The 23,412-nt window shown below is 45.4% G+C and overlaps 1 protein-coding gene across 8 annotated transcripts in view; it reads left to right on the top strand.

Annotated features, from left to right (window-relative positions):
• Positions 1-23,412, top strand: part of PITPNC1 (phosphatidylinositol transfer protein cytoplasmic 1) — a 268,141-nt gene that overhangs the window by 73,034 nt on the left and 171,695 nt on the right. Inside the window, exon 1 of one of the 8 annotated variants that reach the window (XM_078438264.2) lies at positions 6,990-7,927. The exons of 6 other annotated variants lie outside the window; for them this stretch is intronic. In XM_078438264.2, coding sequence (XP_078294390.1) covers positions 7,865-7,927 — 63 coding nt within the window. In that variant the 5' untranslated portion in view covers positions 6,990-7,864. Of the gene's footprint in view, positions 1-6,989; positions 7,928-13,976; positions 14,219-23,412 lie in introns of those variants that run through there. One more of the 8 variants, XM_078438263.2, reaches the window with a different exon arrangement.

Raw genomic sequence — 23,412 nt, 5'->3', positions numbered from 1 at the left:
ATCTTCTCAGCAACCACAGTTCAGCCTTGGGAGTCAGGCTCAGTGTCCTCCATCTTCAGCAATGCTCAGATATCGAGGCAGTTGTTTTTAAAATCTTAAAAATTTTCGACTCGCATGGACCTCAGATCTTTTCGTTCACTCTTCTAACTTTATGTAGACTAGGAATCTGGACCCTGCCAAGTACTCGATAGCTTGTTCGTTGTCATAGAACGAGTCACTTGCGCGGCCAGGATGACGACCCGCCTGTCACCCGTTACCCTTCCTGGGAGGGCTTCTCCTCTGCTTCTCTGGGAACTCTGGGCAGAGCTCGGTTTGCCTGCACGACAGACACGCTTCGTGAATTGAAAACCTGTGCTGTTCGTAGCTCTCATCTTTGAAGTTCATTTGCTTGGTTCTTTGATCAGAAAGAGAGTTCTGTGTATTATGGGTTGGAAAGAGTGAGCTTAACTCTGATTTTTCTTTTCTTTTTTCTGTCTTGTGCTTAAGGTATAGTAATCTAGTATAGTAAGGTATAGTGGCCTACTGCTCCATAGTGGGCACTTTCCAAATACATATTGTGCTGGAAAAAAGACTGCTTTTATGCCAATGGGGTGGAGCCAGGGAATTGATTTATATCATGTAATGACATTTCCTAATTGGCAAATTTGGTGTGGGGGGTGAAGACTAGTTTGATCACTAAATAGTTACAGTTGACCCTTGGACAATTGCAGGAGTCAGGAGGTATTGACCTCCTCCCCCCCATCCTACACAGGTAGAAATCTACGTATAACTTTTGACTCCCCCAAAACTTAACTACCAGCAGCCCACTGTTGACCAGAAACCTTACTGTTACGTAGAGCCGACGAACACATCTTTTGTATGTTATATGTACCTATATACTGTGTTCCTACAATAAAGTAAGTTAGAGAAAAGAAAATGTTGTCTACGGCCATACCACCCTGAACGCGCCCGATCTCGTCTGATCTCGGAAGCTAAGCAGGGTCGGGCCTGGTTAGTACTTGGATGGGACAAAAGAAAAATGTTCTTAAGAAAATCATAAGGAAGAGCAAATACATTTGCAGTTCTGTACCGTATTTTATTGAAAAAATCTGCATCTGAGTGAATCTACACAGTTCAAACGTGTGTTGTTCAAGGGTTAATAACTATATAGACAAATACATAGATTGTGTTTATATATACACACATGTATATATAGTAATATACTAATGGTATTTGGCATTTTTAATTAAAGTTTTTTTTAAAGTTTATTTATTTGAGGGAGAGAGAGAGAGAGAGAGTGAGCGGGGGAGAGGCAGAGAGAGAGAGGGAGAGAGAGAATCCCAAGCGGGCTTTGCACCATCAGTGCAGAGACCAAAGTAGGGCTTGAATGCATGTGAGATCATGACCTGAGCTGAAACCAAAAGTCAGATGCTTAACTGACTGAGCCACTCAGGTGCCCCAGCATTTTTTATTTTAAAAATGATAAGCATCCTGTAGTAATTTGTACTTATAAATACTATTACATAGCAAGTAACAGTTTATAATAGCTTAAGGGGGATGAATATTGCTGGACAGTTCTCTCTTTGTACCTCTGATTGACAGCTAGGGGGAGTTGAAAGTGTGATTTGTGTTAGTTTTCTTTTTTCTTTCTTTCTTTTTTTTAAAAAAATTTTAAATGTTGGGGCGCCTGGGTGGCGCAGTCAGTTAAGCGTCCGACTTCAGCCAGGTCACGATCTCGCGGTCCGTGAGTTCGAGCCCCGCGTCAGGCTCTGGGCTGATGGCTCGGAGCCTGGAGCCTGTTTCCGATTCTGTGTCTCCCTCTCTCTCTCTGCCCCTCCCCCGTTCATGCTCTGTCTCTCTGTCCCAAAAATAAATAAAAAACGTTGAAAAAAAAATTTTTTTTAATAAAAAAAAATTTTTAAATGTTTATTTTTGAGAGGGAGAGAGACAGCATGAGCAGGGGAGGGGCAGAGAGAGAGAGAGGGAGGGAGGCACAGAATCTGAAGCAGGCTTCAGGCTCCAGCTGACAGCACAGAGCCTGACACGGGGCTAGAACCCATGAACCGCGAGATCATAATCTGAGCCTAAGTCGGACGTTTAACAGACTGAGCCACCCAGGCGCCCCTCTTTTTTTCTTTTTTAAAGATTTTATTTTTAAGTAATCTCTACATCCAACGTGGGGCTCGAACCTACAACCCCAAGATCAAAAGTCACATACATGCTCTACCAACTGAGCCAGTCAGGTGCCCCAAGTTTTCTTGTTTAAATACTTATCTGCCGTACTGAATAATCACTTTTTAATTGAATTTGTGGCATATTTTGCCATCGTATGCATTTGTGGCAACGTTGATTCAGCTTTCCCTGAGCCCAAACTACCAGTTCTTACAGGTTAAGCAGGATGTTGCCTTCATGCTGAGATTAGTTTGTGCTTCACATAGTTGGAGGTCTGAGGAAGCAAAATCAGCTTACAGAAGTCCCTCCCTTAGGGTCAGGTAGCACCACAGATATCAGGAGAAGGTACCTGAATGTGTATATGATGGTAAAAATGACAGGATAACTTAGGCGTTCATATAAGCAGAGAAAAAAATATATAGACCTGCATTATGTGCATTTTCTTCTCTGTGTTCCTTAGTGGTCTGATTATTTGTGTGGCCGAGATGTAAAATCTTTGAGCTTCTAACATCGTAGTTATTCATAAAGGCATTTAGGCTGATGGCTTTCTCAGAACGTTCTGCTCTTCAGGATGGAACTTCATCTATATTTCAACGAATTTCTAAACGGGGGAGGGAAACAGAACATTTTTCCTTTGATTAATTCATTGGTGTTTTAGTCCTCAAGGACTCATATACCGGTGAACTCCAAAAGGAAGTCCGTAAAGGAAGAATCGTAAATTGGAATTGGAACCGTGAAACTTGCCCCATAAAAATCTTTTGAGTGCTGTTCTAAATTCAACATCTGAAATATAACGGACTAGGCAAAGATTTATGAAAGCTAATTTAAAAAGCTAATTTAAAATTGTACCCAAGAAGCACCGTCTTATGAGTTGTATGGAGTGTTTAGGCTTTTACAAGTTTTACTCTTTTACAATTACCTGGGTCTTAAGCTACTTTGCCCACGAATCAAGTACTTTAACTTAGCATTACTCCTAGTTAGATCACAGAGGCATGCTTTGCATTCTTGGGCTGTTCACTGGGACTATGCCCTTTGGAAAAAAATTTTATGATTTTAAGATTTTATGTTATTGGATCTATATATCTGTCTTAGAGTGGTCTCCAGAGGCTGACCCAAAGATTGAAGACTTGGGGAGGTGATCCTGAGAAGTCCCAGGAGAAATAAGAAAAGGGAGGAAGGGAAGGTAATAGTGTGTGTGTAAAGGATAGGATTTCCAACCGATCCAGTATTTAGGAAATGGCCTTCAAAGGCACTAAGGCCAGAGTCTGCCATGATGGTAACACCATTATGAAATCCCATATGTACCTTGTTGAAAAAGACTTGATGAATGGCATAACTCTTTGCCTTATAAGAGATCAGTGAGGGGTGCTTGGGTGGCTCAGTCAGTTAAGCGTCAGACTTCGGCTCAGGTCGTGATCTCACAGCTTGTGAGTTCGAGCCCCGCATCGGGCTCTGTGCCGACAGCTCGGAGCCCGGAGCCTGCTTCGGATTCTGTGGTCTCCCTCTCTCCTTGCCCCTCCCCTGCTTCCACTCTGTCTGTCTCTCAAAAATAAATGAACATTAAAAAAATTTTTTTTTTGTGAGTGATCAGTGAGATTGGGCTTGCCAATGTTGAGTTTTTCCTAACTTGGGTGCAGGGTGCCCAGGAATTAGCAAAATCAGCGTTTTGTTGTAGAATCTTGTTAGGACACAGGTCTGTCACCCAGGTGTGGCAGAGCCCCTCCTTCTAATGTTTTTTCTCCAACCTGAATAAGGAAGAACCAGGAGGTTCTGGTGGTTAGGGCATCAACTGGGCTTTGGTCTTAAGTCCCTTCTGCTCGGTTCTTCTCGGGGGAGTGCTGGAATCCTTGGGCTGGAAGTTCTCGTCCAGGATCTGCCAGATGCTTCCAAAACTTCATAGAAGCTCAACTCCCAGAGTCTTGCATCAGGACTTCCTTAGAAGTCAGGCTGTGTGCAGGGAGCTGAGGGATAGTGTGAGGGTGAGGTAGGGAGAGTGGCAGGGCAGGTCGGGGAATGCCGAGCTTCAGCCAGGTTCGTGGGGAATTTGGGAGCGTGACTTGTGCTACAGAGCTGGTCTCCCCCAACGCCCGAGGGTCGACCTTTTGTGCCCCTCGCCCGTGTCAACCATTGATAGGTTGCGGGCCTCCTTCAGCGTAAGTATAACTTCCCAGGAGGAGTGGCTTCCAGAGGCAAAAGGCAATTTCATGGACTAGGAGGCAGATGGGACCCCTTAGCAGTGACACTCACAACAGCCATCCCTGCTGAAGGGGTCCAGGCAGGGCCCTCTGGCATTCCCCAGCAAAGAGACCAGGGCCAGGCTTTGGCCTTTTTCTAGCTCGTCCCCTTTAACATAATTTACCTGTCCTCCAAGTGTCCCTCTTCAGAGTCCCCCCCACCCCCCGCCCTCCAAATTCAGTGTCCTCCCCTCCTCCCTGGAAAAACTCCACTCATGGACAGAGTGGGAAGAAAAGTCAGAAGCCTGTGCCTTCTGCACCTGTGGCTTGAGCTGAATCCCACTGGGGGTTCTCTGGCTTGGGGAGGAGTGGGGGGCCCTGGTGCTGGGTGGGAGGAGACGGATGCTTTACTCGTGGTCTGTCTTTCAACCACGTTGTACCAGAGTCAACTAAATAGGCCTCAGGAGGGAGTGTTAATTTTCTGCCTCAAACAACCCAGCAACCAATCTACTTTTATTTATTTTTATTTTTATTTTTTAAGTTTATCTATTTTGAGAGAGTTAGAGAGCATGAGCAGGGGAGGGGTAGAGAAAGGGAAAGAGAGAGAATCCCAAGCAGGCTCCACACTGTGAGTGTAGAGCCTGATGTGGGGCTCGAACCCACAAACCGTGAGATCATGACCTGAGCCGAAATCAGGAGTCAGATGCTTAACCGACTGAGCCACCCAGGCGGTTCACAACCAACCTATTTTTAGTAGAAAGTAAGTATTTTTCTCCTGTGAACAGGCTAAAAGGGCTCTGAGGCATCCAAGAAATTCCCCTCCTTTCCCCCACCAACTCAAATTTCTTGCCCTGACACAAGACCCGATGAAGAGGGTGTGGAATGGTGAGAGAGGGGTCAGTTGTGAATGGGGTGTTAACTGAATGGGTGCTGTCAGCCATGCTTTTGAAGTGTCCTTGCTCTGTGATTTCTCCAGGATTGAAGGGCTGTTGCAAAATTCTGAATTCTGGAAGCCAGTATTGTCCTTTTGCTAAACCCTCAAATCCCTTTAGGGGTCTGATAGATTTGCCTTGCCTGCACCCCAAATATATTTGCTCCGCAGGTTATTGTCACTAAGGGTAAACACCAAGCTCTGTATCTTTTTTTTTTTTTTTTTTTAAGTAGGCTCCACCCACCGCGTGGGGCTTGAACTCATGACCCTAGGATCGAGAATCCGATGTTTGTACCAACTGAGCCAGCCAGGCGCCCCCCGCCCCCTCCGCCCCATCTGTATCTTGATGGAAAATTCAAAATCATAAAAAAACAACAAAGGTGCCTACCAGCCACACCCGGGTGCATGTTGCGTTTGGGTATTGTGTCCATAACCTTGACCTAAGGTCTCCGTGACCTTAGAATAAAACCCCTAAAGAGGTCAGCCTGACGTTCTAGAAAGCTGTCCTTAGGACATACTCTATCCATTAGAAGTGGGCCATTAAACCCAGCACACAAGGGGGAGGGGCAGTAAGCTCTACCTCCTAAGGGGAGGCTATCAAAGAAAGGTTCAGATGGGCTGAAACCATCACAGTAATTAATAAATACTTTCAGAAAGATTCTTTCAGGCTCTGCAAGTATCCTAGTTCCCCTTTAAAAACCTTGAACATTCACCAGGAGATCCTGCAGCTATGATTACTGTGGCTGGCATTCTAGAGATTTTCTATTTTCTCTCCTTCCTTCTGTATTTATTATTTGGAATTCCTCTGTAAGGAAGACATGTCCCTTCTCTTCCATTTATTTATTTATTTATTTATTTATTTATTTATTTATTAGCTTATCGATTCATTTGTTTGTATCAGTGAGGACTCACGGATATTTATTTCATTCTTTGGGTGAGAGTTTTTGTGTTTTTTTTTGTTTGTTTGTTTTTGTTTTTGTTTTTGTTTTTTTAATTATTCTCAAGTTAGTTAGTATACAGTGTAGTCTTGGCTTCAGGAGTTGAAACCAATGATTCATCACTTACATATAACATGCAGGGCTCATCCCGACAAGTGCCCTCCCTAATGCCCATCACCCATTTTCCCTACCCCTCAGTTCCCCACCCCCATCAACCCTCGGTTTGTTCTCTGTATTTACGAGTCTCTTATGGTTTGCCTCCCTCTCGGTTTTTATCTTATATTTCCTTCCCTTCCCCTATGAACATGTTAAGTTTTTCAGATTCCACATATGAGTGAGATCACAGTATCTTTCTCTGACTTATTTTGCTTAGCATAATAACCTCCAGTTCCATCCACCTTGTTGCAAGGGGCAAGATTTCATTCTTTTTCATTGCCACATAGTATTACATTGTGGATACATCCCACTTTTTCTTAATCCACTCATCAGTTGATGGACATTTGGGCTCTTTCCATAATTTGGCTATTATAGATAATGCTGCTATAAACAGTGGGGTGCATGTGCCCTTTCGAATCAGCATTTTTGCATCCTTTGGATAAAAACCTAGTAGTGCAGTTGCTGGGTCATAGGGCAGCTCTATTTTTAATTTTTTGAGGAACCTCCACACTGTTTTCCACAGTGGCTGCACCAGTTTGCATTCCCAGCGACAGTGCAAGAGGGTTCCCCAAGAGCTTTTTTTTATTTTAAATATTTTATTTTTAAGGTATGTCTACACTCAGTGTGGGTTTCGAACTCAATGGCCCCAAGATCAAGAGTCGGACGCTCAACCGGACTGAGCCACCCAGGTGCCCCCTGAGAGGTTTTTGAAATAGGAAAACAGCCTCTTTGAATGAGGTGGAGGGAGGTGGTAAGAGTGTCAGTGCGGATCAAGAGCACATGGGGGATGGAGCGAAGTTCCTGAGAAGGTCAGCAATGATGACATTCAGAGGGGACGCCTTGGTGAAAATGAGGGACACTCTGTTCTCAAAAACAGGGACCAGGAAAGACTGGACGGCCAAATTTGACGTCAGGAGGGAGTTCCCATTAATTAGCTTTTGTCTTCTCGGTCAGTTGGGAAACTGACTTTTGGAATTTAAATTTCCTTGGCCCCAATTCTTGGCCTCCAGAGAAGGGTTTCTCAACCGCTCCACTCTTGACAGTCGGACTGGATCATTCTTCGTTGTGGGGGTTGTCTTGCGCCCACAAGATGCCAGCAACATCCTCGCTTCCTCCCCCAGTGTGACCACCAAAATGTCTTCAGTGCCACCAGCGGTCCCCTGGACAGCAAAATCACCCCTGGCTAAGAACCACTGATGTAAAATAACTTACACAGAAGTCTGGCAACCCACAGGATTCCTGATCTTAACCTTCGAAAGACTAAGACGAGGCATTCACCTCTAAGTTCCCGCAGAAAGAACTGAGCTGTCCCAGCTGGAACGCTCGGCTTTGTTGCCATTGGTGAAGCAGGGCCCTGTTTCCTTGGGGATAGTGGGTGTTCTGAGCACACAAGCCGGATGAATCAAGAGGAAACACGGTTCTGTTTCTCAGAGCGTCTTTGCTTCTGAAAAGCGTTGTTGCGGTTAGAGTTTTGCTTCACGGTGGAGGGTTGTTTTGCTTTCTCTGTGGTTTCTATGTGGGCCGAGAGAAGCAACTTCGTTGTTATGTCACATGGGGACATAGAAGCTGTTTCACAGGTGAGTTTCCAAAAGCCAGTTTGTTCTAAAAACCGACATGACACTTAACCTAGCTGGGTGAGCATTGGTTGCTGGTACAGTTGTTTCTTAAGAGCGCTGGGGATGTCAGGGACTCTGAATTCCTTTAAGGCTCTCATTTTATTTATTATTATTTTTTTTTTTAAATTACTATTATTTTTTAATGTTATTTATTTTTGAGAGAGAGAGAGAGCGAGTGAGGGAGGGGCAGAGAGAGAGGGAGAGAGAGAAGGAGATGCAGAATCCAAAAGAGAGAGAGAGAGAGAGGGAGACACAGAATCCAAAGCAGCCTCCAGGTTTTGAGCTGTCAGCACAGCACCTGATGTGGGGCTCAAACCCACAAACCGCGAGATCATGACCTGAGTCGAAGTTGGACGCTTAACCGACAGAGCCACCCAGGCGCCCCGTGGCTCTCATTTTATTATCCAAAGATGGCTTGCATTTTGGCCTAATTTTTTTTCACCTCCAGTAAGTTTTTTAACAGCATTTCCAACAGCAAACATGACAGAGATTAAGGAACCAAGCCAAGGCTAAGGCTCAAACGACCTTGTGCGACCGCTGATGCCATCTGTTGGCAGCTGGCAGAACTGATGCCCTTCGGAGTTCTGTTTATCGCACAGAAAGTGGAAAGTTGGCTGCAGGGTACCTTCCTTGCAGCCTGGAGCTGTGGATCAGAAGGATAGGACAGGGGTGGAAAGGAAGGGACCGTGAGTTTGCTTTATAGGTCCTGCATGGGCCATTAGTTGTTGGCAGGAATCCATATTTGAAAAAATTTCAGGACTTTTATTTTTTTTTAAGTTTACTTATTTATTTTGAGAGAGAGAGAGAGAGAGAGACAGAGACAATCCCAAGTAGGCTCCACGCTATCAGCGCAGAGCCTGATTTGGGACTCGATCTCACGAACTGAGATCAAGAGTGGAGGCTTAACAGACTGAACCACCCATGCTCAGTACTTAAAGGTACTAGCTGGGATGCCATTGGGACCTAAAATCCATTTATGAGTCAGTTGTCATCTAAGAAAGTTACGGTCCCTTGGGGCGCCTGGGTGGCGCAGTCGGTTAAGCGTCCGACTTCAGCCAGGTCACGATCTCGCGGTCCGTGAGTTCGAGCCCCGCGTCAGGCTCTGGGCTGATGGCTCGGAGCCTGGAGCCTGTTTCCGATTCTGTGTCTCCCTCTCTCTCTGCCCCTCCCCCGTTCATGCTATGTCTCTCTCTGTCCCAAAAATAAATTTAAAAAAAAAAAAAAAATTAAAAAAAAAAAAAAAAAAAAAAAAGAAAGTTACGGTCCCAAGGCATTGGCCTTGGCGGGGGGTTAACAGAACAGCAGGGAGGACCCTTAACTACAACAGTCTCCTCCAGAGCCTTAGCATGTGGCCCACGCTTGTGGAATTTGATTGGTCAGGGACACTATGAACTCCTCGCTTTAATCAAAGAAACTAACACACTATCATGTAAAATAAGTATCATATTATATCTCTCTTCGTTGTGTTTTCAAATACTGTTTGTTTGTGTCTATACCAATCCATTTCGGCCAGCAACCCTTTTTGGATACAAAACCGTGATTCCCAGACACTGGGTTTCCTGGGTCCACAGATGCCGTTAAAAATGAAAGCCAGCATGAGTCCAACCAGTGGATACCCAGCCCTGACCATACGTAAGAATCACCTGGAAAACGTAAAACATCCCTGAGGTTTGCCTCCCTGCCGTCGGTACTGATTTAATTCCCCTGCAGAAGCCCTGGGTCATGGGTTCCACTTTTGGAACCACAGTGATTCAGGCACGCCGCTCTTCCTCAAAGTGTGGTCTGCATTTGGAACCTTGTTAGAAATGCAGATTCTCAGGCCCCCTCCCAGACCTTCTGAATCAGTCTGCATGGGAACAAGGTTCCCAGGTGATCCCTGCGCACGGTGGAGTTTGGAAGCACACGGTGTTGCCTCTGAAGAGGGGGGTGTACTGAGCTGCCCGTTGGTATCCCCACTGAGGACACCTGTTTGTATTTCACGTTTACCATTCACGGTTTGGGTGGCCTTCGTCAAGGGCCCCAGCTTCCGCCTGCTCGGTGGGTGCCGTGGGCGTCCCAGATCGAAGCCACAAGAGAACCCAGGGGCCCTTCTTCTACCCCCACCCGGTCTTGCTCACAGCTAGCCGTTAGAGTGTGTTTCACAGCACTGGTGCCTCACGGCGTAATCGCCAAACCCAGACTCCACTCTGTGGGTTACCTCTGGGCTCTTCCTGTTGAGACTGATGGTGCGTCAGTGCCGGCTGAACCCATGAGGACAGGTTCAACCTGGGTGCAGCTCCCCAAGACTCTCCCTCGATCTCTAGCCTAGAAGCCGCCTGTGTTGAAAAGGAGGGAGGCAGCGCCTCTTTGTTGGTTTCTGTTTTTCTAAATGTAAACGTTGGTGTTTGAATATTTGAATGAAATTAAGGCTGTGGGGGCATCTGGGAAGCATCTGACCTTACGAACAGGCTTCATCCCGGTCGGACTTGGGGTTCGGATGAGGGGCCTCTGGGCCGGGCAACCCTCTTCTGATCCAACGAATCCATCCATCGTCTTTCTAAAAGAGATCTTTTTTAGTTCGTTTCTTAAAACGCGATGCTATATGAGAGATCTTTTCTAAATCTGTAGTTTCATTTTGAGTAGTGCCTAAAAGAGACACTGAAGTCCCTGTTCAGCCTTTTTTGGGAAACGGAGATCCTTGGCTTCTTTTCTCTGCCGTCTTTGACAACAAGCCCTCTGTGATGAACGGCCATTCGAAGCCAGGCAGGGCCGTTTTGTCGTCTTCTCCAAGCAGCACCCCCCCCCCCCCCATCTCCTGTACCTCCTGCAAAGGAACAAAACCACCAGAACAAACCAAACTTGGAGGAACAAGGGAGGCTTGTCCCCATTCGTGAAATCCCTTCAAAGAGTGTCACTGAAAGAGGGTTGCTGTGGCTCTCTTTTTCTGGAAGCTTTGGGAGGTCTCCCGCAGATCTGATCTGGAGAGACTGGACTGCTAATTTATGCACAGAAGCCATTCATTAGTCGAGTGCCAGTGATTGCCAGTCGGTTACCATCCCTCCGAATTCAGGGCTTTTGAAAGGACCCCAAGCGGGGCTTGTGGCTTTCCCTTCAGTCCTTTTCTCGATCCTTCTTCCTCCTCCCGCCTGTCTGTCCTGTGCTGCCCCTCTGCCCTCCCCAGTGTTTCTCTTGTGTTGCCCACAGCAACCCCAGCAGTCGGTCCTGGAGTGGAAGGAGCAGGCCTGGTTACCTGGGAGTCTAGCAATGGTTGCTCAGCAATTCACTGGAGCCACACAAAGGAATAGGTCTCTGTGCAAATCTCCCGGTTCAAGCCCCCCTCAGCGGCTCCCCAACCTTGCTCTGCCTGAGAGCCCTGTTTCTTCTGGCACCTGAGAAACCAGTTACAGAGACACCCCTGCCTCCCCTCTCCCAGGCATCTGTTTACCAACAGTGCTTCGTAAACACTTTTAACACCTTTCCTTTGTGCCCACACTTCTCCTACACACACACACACACACACACACACACACACACACACACACTCACACACACACACGCATGTTCCCTAGTGTCTCCTACTGCCGAGGGTGTTACTGAATCTAATGTCGCTCTAATTGAGTCGACAGACAGACTGGGGCAGAATTAGCCAGCGGCCACCCCTGTGGCCAGCAGGGCCGTTAAGGTTTTTCTCTTTTGCTCTTTTACCACAAGAAAGCGCTGTGTCAAAAGGAAGTGCCCAAGTCGTCATGGAAATAAACGATCAGGCGGTGGCAGCCAGATTAATGGAGCCATCCTTAATTTGAGGGGGTGGGGGAGCAGCTCTTCCACTAATATATTGAAATCTCAGTTGACAAATGAGCACGAGGTGACTTGAATCCACTACTGTACTTATTGTTGTGATTCTTTTGAACCTCATTTAGTAAACTTTCTTTCCCCTGGAATACAATAAAACTCCCCCAAACCAAGGAGGTAAAATGCTGAGAGAGCAGACCTAAGAGAGCGATTTTTTTTTTCCTGAAGGAGAGAACAAAATAAATTCGGAAACAAAATAGTGTTCATTACTTCTATCTTGCCTTCTGATTTCTAAGTGTGCCCGCCGGCCCCTTTAAATTCCAAGGACCGTTATGTTCTTTGAGATATTTGTCAATGACAAGGGAGTATGCTTTGAGTAAAGGCATTTTCTTCTGCAGTGTTCATTTCTATTTCAGTGGTTTGCTTCAGTACTTTTCTTTAATTAATACTGTTTATGCTCACTGATGAATAATTCAGAGTCATACAAGCAACAGATGTCAGACGATTCAAAATGACTTTCCCTGAATTATTTATTATTTCTAAAAAAGTAACAGGTTTGTTGAGCAAGTAATTGGCAACACAGATGTAGATCAAGGTTTGTCAGCAGGAAACAAGGTCTCCTACTGCTTTTCCTTTTGTTCGTGTCACTAACGAGGGCGACACTGAATAAAGGGAGTTTGGCTGATACCAACTTGTAGGGGGTCATTTATTTATTCATCCTGGGTGCTGACCGGGGAGCTGGAACCATGTTTGGTTTCCCAGTTGTCTATGGGTGTCAAAACATGAAGGGGAATTCATCCAAAAACATAATTAATGAATGTAGCCTTGCAAACACCTATCAGACAAAAACTTAATATACGTACCCAGAAAGAGGAAACATCTTTGTTTGCAAAGATATGCCAAGAATAGAGACCTAGGGGAAAAAAACGAACTGACAGATACGTGAAAGTTTATGTATAATAATGTTCTCTCAGTGTTGTTTACACCAGAATTTTAAAAAGGGTCCGGAGAAAAAAAAAAAAGCAAATGTCCAGCAATGAAAAATTAATTAAGGGGCGCCTGGCTGGCTTAGTTGGTGACGCATGTGATTCTTGAGGCAACAGGTTGTGAGTGGAGCCCCACGTTGGTAGGAGTTATTTTAAAAATAAACTTACAAAAGTATGGTTTTGAAGTTTTTTTGATGTGGGGCGCCTGGGTGGCTCAGTCAGTTAAGCGTCCAACTCTTGATTTCAGCTCAGGTCACCATCTCATGGTTCGTGAGTTCGAGCCCTGCCATTGGCAGATGGCTTCTAGCTGACAGTGCGGAGCCTGCTTGGGATTCTCTCTCTCTCTGTCTTTCTCTTTGCCTCTCCCCTGCACGTGCATATGCTCTCTCTCTCCCAAAATAAATAAATAAACTTTAATAAAAGCTTTTTAATGTGGTTATCTTGAATAAGGTGTTTCTAGACCCAGTTGGAAGACAAACCACAAGCATACTAGTTTTTTTCCCCCCTGGTTAGAAATTTTTCTGTCTTTCATAGACTTCTGGCAATCATATGATCTATTACCTTCTTCACGATAGGATCAAATTTTGCATATCTTGTGCCTAGCATCAGATTTTTCAAGTCTGCAGAGTTCCAGCTAATAAAACAAAACAAACCCTCCAGAAGTCAAATGGAGGATTGGGGCCCATTCTTTAACCCACCCCAAATACAGTCCCTAAAACCCACTGCTATCCAAATACCTGTGATTTGATATTTCGCTGACAGTCCATAAGATGCAAGAAAGTAGTTGAAGGAGGACAGTAAGAACCATTTGGTGCTTTGGTGGTTTTGTGCAGGTAATACTTTCACAGTTCCTGACTCATGGGGTGGTAGATCAGGAATGAGATGAAGGGGGAGCGAGGGTGCCATCTTTGTTTTTTTTTTTAATGTTTTAAAAAATATTTTTAATGTCTTATTATTTTTGAGAGAGACAGAGAGTCAGAGTGTGAGCAGGGCAGGGGCAGAGAGAAAGGAAGACATGGAATCCATAGCAGGCTCCAGGCTCTGAGCAGTCAGCACGGAGCCTGACGTGGGGCTTGAACTCATGAACCGCGAGATCATGACCTGAGCCGAAGTTGGACACCTAACCAAGTGAGCCACCCAGGCACCCCTGTCTTTTTTAAACTGTTGTTCAGAGCTCTGAGAGTGGAACTCGCACAGTGACAACAAAAATAAAATATTTCCTTATTATAAAGTGATCAAAGAACTGAAAAACAGTACAGTAAAATAATTTTCTTAACTGACGTTCTTTTGACCAACATTAAGATGGATTGTCTCTTTGGGGACATGATTCCGGTTTAATCATTGCAAATGTTTTGGGAGATGTTTTATGACTTCTGGTTTTATCGATTTCAAAGACTGTACGTACATCTGCCGGTCCACGCATCCCCCACCCACCCAGCTGAGAGCAGAAGGGGCGAATGGGACGTTTACAGAGAGGGGCCAACCGCCTGGATTGGTAGGTAGCCTGAGGGGACTTGGTACTTTACGTTGTGCTTTTTCTGCTTGAAAAGCATATTGATCTCAATTTTCAAAACACAGCTCGGTTTGTAGCTGAAGAGGAGTAAGTTTTATAATGTCACCGACGCTGTTGGTTGTCGTGGGTTAGCCATGCTCTCTATGCTCTCTTCATCCCTATTAACCGGTTTCTTCATCCCGTTTTCTTACCCGCGCTATGGGCACCGCACCCACCTCAGAAGGTTGCTGTCAGAGTCCTGGATACTCATGCTAATGCTTACTCGCTAGCTCAGCCTAATTAAGATTTCTGTTAAGCTTGAGATAATTTGTAGCCAGTGTCTTCCAGATGAAAAACAGAGGCCTCTGTTGACAGGTTTTGTCATTCTAAATTGGGACCATCCTGACTTTATACCCAAGAATTCATTTTTAGTTCAGTCATCACGTAAGCTGGTGTAATTCTCTAGGGGCGGCTGTCATTATTAATTTATATCTGACCTGGTTCTGAAAAAAAAATATTAAAGGCGGTGGAACCCTAATTTAGGACTTAGTGGTTCTTGCTTGGCCCATTAGTCTGGACCCGTGAAACCAAAATTGTATTGTTATTGTTATTTTTTTTAATGTTTATTTACTTTTTGAGAGAGAGACAGAGTGCGAGCAGGGAAGGGGCAGAGAGAGGGAGACACAGAATCCAAAGCAGGCTCCAGGCTCTGAGCTGTCAGCACAGAGCCCGATGCGGGGCTTGAACCCATAGACTGCGAGATCATGACCTGAGCTGAAGTCGGACGCCCAACCAACTGAGCCACCCACGCGTCCCCCCCAAAAAAAATTTTTTTTAAAGATTATTTAATAAGTATAATCTCTACATTCAATGTGGGACTCAAACTCATGACCCTAAGATCAAGAGCTGGACACTCCACTGAGTGAGCCAGTGAGGTGACCCAGGACCTATGAAAATATTAGAACGATTCCCTAAGAAAGCAGACTAACAATTAATGACAACTTCAAACATCATGCTAAGTACTAGGGTTTCTTTTGACTCTCGGACATTGTGTCAACGCAGGTGATTACAACTAGTCTTCCCATCTTACAAATGGGGAAACAGAGACTCCGAGAGATTGAGTTGAATCAATCAACACAGTTGATTGAGCTGAAACTTGAACACGCGAGAGTTGTTTACACATGAAATTCTGTTGCTGGGGGTTATTTTGATTTTTTTTTTCTGAAATGTACTAAGAAATTTCTCCTTTTACCTAATTTATGGTCACTCCGCTGTTTCAGGGTGCCAGAAGATGCTCTCAGAGTCTTGGCAGTGTTTTGGAATAGAGTATATTATCTTAGTGTTGGGCTATGTATATAATGAACACTTTATATATAGTGATGGTGGGACTGCATGAGCTGAATTCTCTCTTAAGGGCAAAGGAAGGGATAGACTATTATTAACTTACATATGGTGCTTGGCATGCCTTTAAGGAAGTAATGGTGGAAAACACACCTTTTTTTCCTCCTGTGGCCATACGTAGTTTGCTAGCCTTATGTCTGCGCCCCAAGACTTAATGAGAAGATGACTTTGACCGGAGGTGGTTACCAGTGTGCCGCTGGGATACTGCTGTCCATGAACTTCGTGAACTTCCTGGATCCATAGACTCCAGAGAGCCTTGTAGAAATCAGGAAGCATGAGTGGCAACTGTGAGCGAGGGGGTCTTCTCCTTTCCACCTGAGGACAATCAGATGGGGGCAAACACGAGTGTAGGGAGAGGCAGGGAGATAGCATTTTGAATCCAGACATGTAACGAGGACTATAGTTGACTGACAGGCTGTGCTTTAGGAGCAGGGAAGGTGGTGGCGGCGATTCAGAGGCAGGAAACCCTCACCCTTCAGGCTCTCATCCAGAGTCCCCAAAGTTGTATGTTGTATATTAAAGAGTACTGTGGCATGTATTCCTAAATACCTACATAGAAAAAAACGTATACGAGCACAGGTTAGACCTCAGAATACACGAGTCACACCATTGAAGGTAGATTTCCCTTTCCCTCCACAAACAAGAGCCTCCCGCCTTTTCTGTTATTGCTCAAATTTAGAGAAATTTCTTTTATTTTGCAGAACTTGGTGCCAAAGAAACCAGTGAGTGTTTTCCTGTGTCTGTCTGAGCTCAGTGGAAGGGTGTCCAAGGACTTAATCCAACTCCCATTGAATGATTGGCTTCTGGCAGAACTGTTAATTTGCAAACTCTTAAGAAAGAGGAAAGTGTACATTCTTCCAGCTGCTAAACTTTGGGCTTCATGGTGAATCATTGGGACAGACTTTCTCGGCCGAGTGGGAGAGCTGTTGTGGGGCCCCGGGTTTATTTAGACACCTGGCCAGAGCTCAGACACATGTGCTTGGTGACCCACCTCTAGGGCTGACGTGCCTTCCCCTAGAAAACATCTTCATATGTCATTCCCTGTATAGGATCATCACAGACTGATTGAGGGAATGAGTTAGGATCACTGACCAGAGAACACCTGCCATGTTTTTCTTCTGCCTGTTTCAGGGATGTCCGTAAAGGAGAAACCTTACTCGCTTGAAAGCTTCGGATTGCCAGGCAGCTCCGAGCAGTCGCTAGAGGCATTTTCTTCTTGCTGGGGTTTTTCTTTGCCTCTAGAATACTGAGCAGAAAGGAGGGAAAAGAAGAAAGATAAGCCCCTCTTTCAAAATACGTTCGAGTCGATCCCTATCAAAGAGAAGACCTGAGCTTTCTCAACTCACAAATTAGGTGGGACTACTGCATCTGGGAATTAGGACTAGGCCCCATATGGAGTTATTTGGGAATTAATCACCAGTTGGCTGATCCCAGACGTGGAGCACATCGGAATTCACCTCGTGTTGTTTGAAAGTTGGCAACCTGCTTGTTACATAACATGGAACGCAAGGCCTGCCAGCCGGGCCTCCACGTGCCCTGGGGGATTGGCGAGGCTTTATAACTCTTTGTTGAGTCAGCCAGGCCTGCCAGATAGATTCCAGGGGCCTGGGGTATGTTGGACACCGACCTCAGGCTTCGCAGTTTAACAGACGATATCTCTGCCTTTGGGATTTTGTCTTTAGCAACTGCCGTGAACACCAGAGAGAAGTAAATGAGGGACATGACATGGGCTCTTTTTTTTTTTTTTTTTTTTTTTTTATTTTTGAAAATGTGTTAAAATACGCATAACAAAATATGCCCCCTTAACTATTTTTAAAGGTACATTTCAGGACACGTGGGTGGCTCAGTCAGTTAAACGTCTGACTCTTGATTTAGGCACAGGTCATGATGATATCGTGGTCATGAGATTGAGTCCTCCATCAGGCTCCATGCTTAAAATTCTCTCTCTCTCTCCCGCCCCCCCGCACCCCTCCCCTACTCGCATGCATGCACTCTCTCTCTCTCTCTCTCTCTCTCTCTCAAAAAAGTACATTTCAGTGGTATTAAGTACATCCGTTTTGTTCTATTGCTACTGCTACTATCTGTAGCATTAATAATTCTGTACCCATTGAACACTAACTCTCCATTTCCCCTCTCCCCAGCCCCCCAGCAGCCACCATACCCCTTTCTGTCTCTATGAATTGGACTATTCAAAGTACCATATGTAAGCGCAGTATTGGACGCTTGTGGCCGGCTTATTTCACTCAGCATGACGTCTTCGAGGTTCATCCATGTTGGAGCCTGCGTCAGAATACCCTGCCTTTTCCAGGCCAAATAATATTCCACCGTATGGATAGACCACATTTTGTTTATCCATTCATCTGTGCGCAGGTAGATGGATTGCTTCCTCCTTTTGGCTGTTGTGAATTATGTTGCTGTGAACGTGGGCATACAGATACTTCTTTGGGTCCCTGCTTTCCATTCTTTTGGATATGCGCCCATAAATGGAATTGCCAGGTCATATGTAATGGACTCCTTAAAAAAAAGAAAAAAGAAAAGAAAACAGAGAAAGACAGTATAATGACAGTGTGTGACTACCCTCAGAGGACAGGACTTGATTGCTTGCGCTGTTTCCTTCTCCCCTCACCTGTTGCCTACATGCCTCAGTGGTAATCAGCTTGGTGGGGGAAGCTGGCCTTGTTTGGACTGAGATTGCCGGTGTAGACCTTCTCAGTTTGACCCTACATCTGATTCCCCCGCTAAAGCACAGAGAGATGAACAAAGTAGATTGAAGTCATACAAATGACTCCTCCTGCCTCCTTTTCTTCCTCTTTTCTTTCCTTTTTCTTCTTTTGAGAACTCTGGTTATGGTGTCTGCACATCTGTTTTAGCCTAAACTCCAGTAAATCAGTGGTGCTGCCCGTTGGAGTCACCTGGTTTCGTGCCGACAACTCAACCCTACGTCCAGAGACTCTGAGTCCATTTGCTTTGAGGCCTGGCCTGGGCGTGGGGGTTGGAAGGCCTGCAGGCAAGTCTAATGTGCACCCAGGAAAATGACCACACGTAAATAAATGTTTTCTTCACCCCTCTCTTTATGTCTTCTTTCTGGTTCTTTCTTGTAAAAAAAAAAAATTTAATCTTTATTTATTTTTGAGAGAGACGAAGTGAGACAAAGTGTGAACGGGAAAGGGGCAGGGAGAGAGGGAGACACAGAATCCAAAGCGGGCTCCAGGCTCTGAGCTGTCAGCACAGAGCCCGATAGGGGCTCAAACCCATGAACTGTTGAGATCATGACCCGAGGGGCGCCTGGGTGGCGCAGTCGGTTAAGCGTCCGACTTCAGCCAGGTCACGATCTCGCGGTCCGTGAGTTCGAGCCCCGCGTCGGGCTTTGGGCTGATGGCTCGGAGCCTGGAGCCTGTTTCCGATTCTGTGTCTCCCTCTCTCTCTGCCCCTCCCCCGTTCATGCTCTGTCTCTCTCTGTCCCAAAAATAAATAAAAAACGTTGAAAAAAAAATTTTAAAAAAGAGATCATGACCCGAGCCGAAGTCGGACGCCCAGCCGACTGAGCCACCCAGGCGTCCCCTCTGATTATTTCTTTAGACCGTATCTACAGATTTGTAAATCTCAGCTCAAACTTGAAAGTCTTCTAATTGACTTTTTTGCTTGTTTAAATTCATGAGGCTGCATGATGTAATTTTGAATCCAAGAATGAGGAGACCTGGGTCATACTTGTGTATGTCATTATCTAGCCAGGGATGATGAATTACTTCACTTGTCAGAATCATAGCCTTTTCTTCTCCCCCCCCTCCCCCCCCCCTTTTTTTTTTTGGTCTTCAAAATTAGAATATGGATCAGCATCTGATCCATAAAGAATGAAATTAATGATTAAAAGAAGATATCCCCTCCAGCTCTAACATGCTCTGAATGAGCAGGGGGGATTGATGTGGAACAAGGGAGGCTTGTAGTTCATGAATGTGAACTGTGTCATGTTCTAGTAATGAGTAGGAGGATGAAGAACTTCCCCATAGGGCGCTACTGGGAGATCTGGTGCCCCAGAAGCAGCCTTCAGGGCAGTTCTGATCAGTAAATAAAAGGATGCAAAATAAAGATCTTGCAGGATACGTAGTTAATAAAGCAAGAATGTGGTGCCAGGCAGATTGTTAGAGAGTGTTGGGGACGTCTTAAGTGATAGAGGGAACACAGCAGGACTTGGTCTAGTGGAACAGAGTGCCAGAGGTCCCTGTCCCCCTGAAGATTGTCACCTCCTTGCCTCTTGCCACGAGCTGTTTATCATATATCTTCTGAATCCTTTCAAAGCTTATACTGTACAGTTTGTTTCTCCCCTCCTCTGAGCCTATTCGAGGAATATGGATGGCCCAAGTTTTTATGTGTGTGTTGGGTTTTTTTTTTTTCCCCCCCTTCTCCAGATTAACACAAGCTAATGCAGTTGGGATACGGTGCCGGAGATGTTAGTGTAGAAAAGCAGAGAATGCACTTCTGTCCTGGACACCTCCGGGCATGGAATTTTTCTTCCATGGTGACTTCTTAGGCCCATGGGAAAGTAAGAGGAGGTGGCCTCTTGGGGTGGGGGGGTGGCACCTTCTCTGGAACCGCCCCATAGCGTGTGGCCGTCAGGATGACGCAGAGAGGCGTGTGAATACAGCCGGCCGCTGCAGCTGGTGCACTTGACTCTGGGCGGCATGTTCCCAGGAACCCGCAGGACACTGAGGACCGTGAGTGATGTAACCCAGATCTGCCAGATGTGGGAGCCAGCGTGAGTCACGCTGGACGATTCATTAAGAAACGTTTTCTGGGTCATCTGGGTGAGGAGTCCTGGCTCTTTTCCCTGCCATCTGGGGTTGGAGGCACACGTCCACACACCAGGAATCCCCAAGTTCACTAACATCTGTCTAAAATTACAGCCCGGTTCTCTGAGCTGACACGGTGCAGAGCCCAGACTCTCGGATGGTCCCTGCCTTGTAATTTGCTAAAGGATGTCATCACTTTGGGCAGTAGAAGGTGGGGGAAAGTCACTTGATAAAACCATACATGTGAGTTGCTATAAAGTTTCTGTATATTCAACTAAGATCAGAAGGGGGATGGGATGTTGTGAGAAGACAAAACTCTGTGGGCGTGTGGCCAACAAAATGCCAGGGGTCGTCTTTTTTGTTAGATGTGTGTAAGATACCTCATGGTGGGTGAACAAGTGTATTTCTTTTATTTATTTATGTATTTGTTATTTTTTTTAATGTGTATTTCTTTTTGAGAGAGAGAGAGACCCACAGAGTGCAATCAGGGGAGGGGCAGAGAGAGAGGGAGACACAGAATCCGAAGCAGGCTCCAAGCTGTCAGCACAGGGCCCGACGTGGGGCTCAAACTTGTGAGCGCGAGATCATGACCTGAGCTGAAGTCGGACCCTTAACTGACTGAGCCACCCAGGCGCCCCAGAACAAGTGTATTTCTAAAGTGCTTTTTTTCTTTGAGAGAGAGAGTGTGTGTACACATGTGAGTGGGGGAGTGGGGCAGAGGGAGAGAGAGAGAATCCCAATCGGGCTCCATGCCCAGCGAGCGGAGCCCAACACAGGGCTCCATCCCATGACCCTGGGATCATGACCTGAGCCGAAATCAAGAGTCAGGGGCTCAACTGACTGCGCCCCCCAAGGTGCCCTAACAAATCTCTCTAAAAAGTTGTAAGCTGACTTAAAAAAAAATTCCTCACAGATGTGTAGCATATAACCAGAAAAGTGCATGCATGCATTGCTGGCTAAAATTTCACACCCTGTAATGGGTTGAATGGTGGTCCCTGGAAGCCTGTGAATATGACCTTACTTGGAGGGAGGTCTTTGGAGATATAATTAGATAAGAGATCTTGAGATGGGATCATCCTGGATTTCCCAGGTGGGCCCTAAATCCAATGGCAAGTGTCCTTATAAGAGACAGGAGAGAAGACACAGACATGGAGGAGAAGGCCACATAAAGACAGAGGCAGAGAAGGGGGAGTTCCAGCCATAAGGAACAGCTGGGGCCACCAGTAGCTGGAAGAGCCGAGAAGTGGATTGTCCCCTCGAGCCTTCAGCGGGGAGCTGGTCCTGCCGAGACCTTGAGTTCTGACTTCGGGCTTCCAGAACTGGGAGAGATACATTTCTATTGTGTTAAACAATCAAGTTTGTGGTAATTTGGTATGGAAACTAAAATAATAACCAACACCTAGATCAAGAAATAGAATGTTACCAAAACCACAGAAACTCACCTTATGCCTCATCCTGAATTCACACCACCCCGGGGTAACCACTCTCCTGACTTCTAACATCAGAGATAGTTTTTATGTTCTTGGAACTTAATTAAATGGAATCACATAGTATGTAGTCTTCTGTATCAGGTTCCATTCAACACTGTATTTGTGTCATTGTTATTGTGTGTGTGATCATTGTTTTGGCCATACAGTGTTCTACGATGTGAATATGCCACTCTTTACTTATTCTTTTCCTTTTGGGGCCATTTGAGTAGCTTTCCTTTTAGGGCTGTTACAAATAGCGTTGTTATGGATTCTGTTATATGGGTTTTTTTGGTGAACACATGTGTTCATTTTTGTTGGTTATATTCTCAAGAGTTGAAGTGTTGGGTCATAGGCTACTTATATGTTCAACTTTAGTAGATACTGCTAAACAGTTTTCAAATTAATTTTTAAAATAGCCAATCACATTCAGAATTCTTTTGTTAAATGGAGACTCCAACAATGAATTCAATAACCATTCTTTAATGGGATATTGTGCAAGAACCAAGTGTTGGACATAGGGTTTTCTAGGAGCAAGGCTCCCCTCCTTAGATCAGAACTCTGCATTCGCAATGAGGAATACCCCATGTCTCAGAAGAACCCATTACAGGTCTGGGCAATTGTAAGAGCACCCCACTTTCTGGTGTGTCAGAGAAGCTGGGCTCCTGACTGTAAATTTTAAATACACCTCACCCATCAGTGGCCCAGCTGCTGGATCTCCATCTTGAAACTCAGAAATAAATTTGCCGTCTTATAAGACGTATATAAGACATTAATACTTCTTATAAGCCATATTAACTCCCCTTTCTAGCTTTTGAGTCTGTGTTCTATAACTTAGGAAGCAATCAAATGATATGAAGCAACCAGTAAACAAGTAAATCTGTACATGAAATAAAGAATACATCGTTTCTGGTCGTGACAAAAGCTGAGAAGACAGTCAAGCCAGATGTCGTGGTTGAGTTTGGAGGGAGTGTTCCCGAGCCTTTTTATTTTTTGGCCTGGGAACCTTTTTTTCACTTTGGGAAATGTTGCTTTTGCTGCGTCACTGGAGTTTTGTGAATTCTAATCTTTTCTTTCTGGTTTGTCATTAGTTTTACTCGTCCTAAGTATATTAAAAATAACTATCTTGGTTCTCTGCTATTTTAACTACGGTTAGGTTAGAAATATGGGCGTGTGTCGCTCAGTGGGATTCTTCTAGTGACCAATAACAAGGCACTTGGCTGAAGTTAGACTCAGAGCTGGTGGCCATTATCAGGTGAGTTAACAGCTATAGCAAATGTTGTGCCCTCACCTGTATCCCTTCATCCTCACCACTGCAGTGCACACTGGCCCGACTTCTGACTTCCAGCAGCTGCATTTCTTTGCTTGAGGACTCTTCTGGCCTGTAGGCCACCTTGCTGCCCATGAACCAGTGCTTCCTGGGAGCAGCCTAAGTAATGACTGACAGGTGTATCAATACCCCAGCCCCCTCACCTGCCAGGGTGGGTAAATCTAAAGAATGTGTCCACATGGGTTTTGAGACTTCCCCAGTGGGATTAAGCCC

Source organism: Panthera onca, chromosome E1 (genome assembly GCF_046562875.1).
Source record: "Panthera onca isolate mPanOnc1 chromosome E1, mPanOnc1 haplotype 2, whole genome shotgun sequence".
Classification (NCBI taxonomy): domain Eukaryota; kingdom Metazoa; phylum Chordata; class Mammalia; order Carnivora; family Felidae; genus Panthera; species Panthera onca.
The sequence above is the reverse complement of the archived record's forward strand: the minus strand, read 5'-3'. Positions and strand labels throughout refer to the sequence as shown.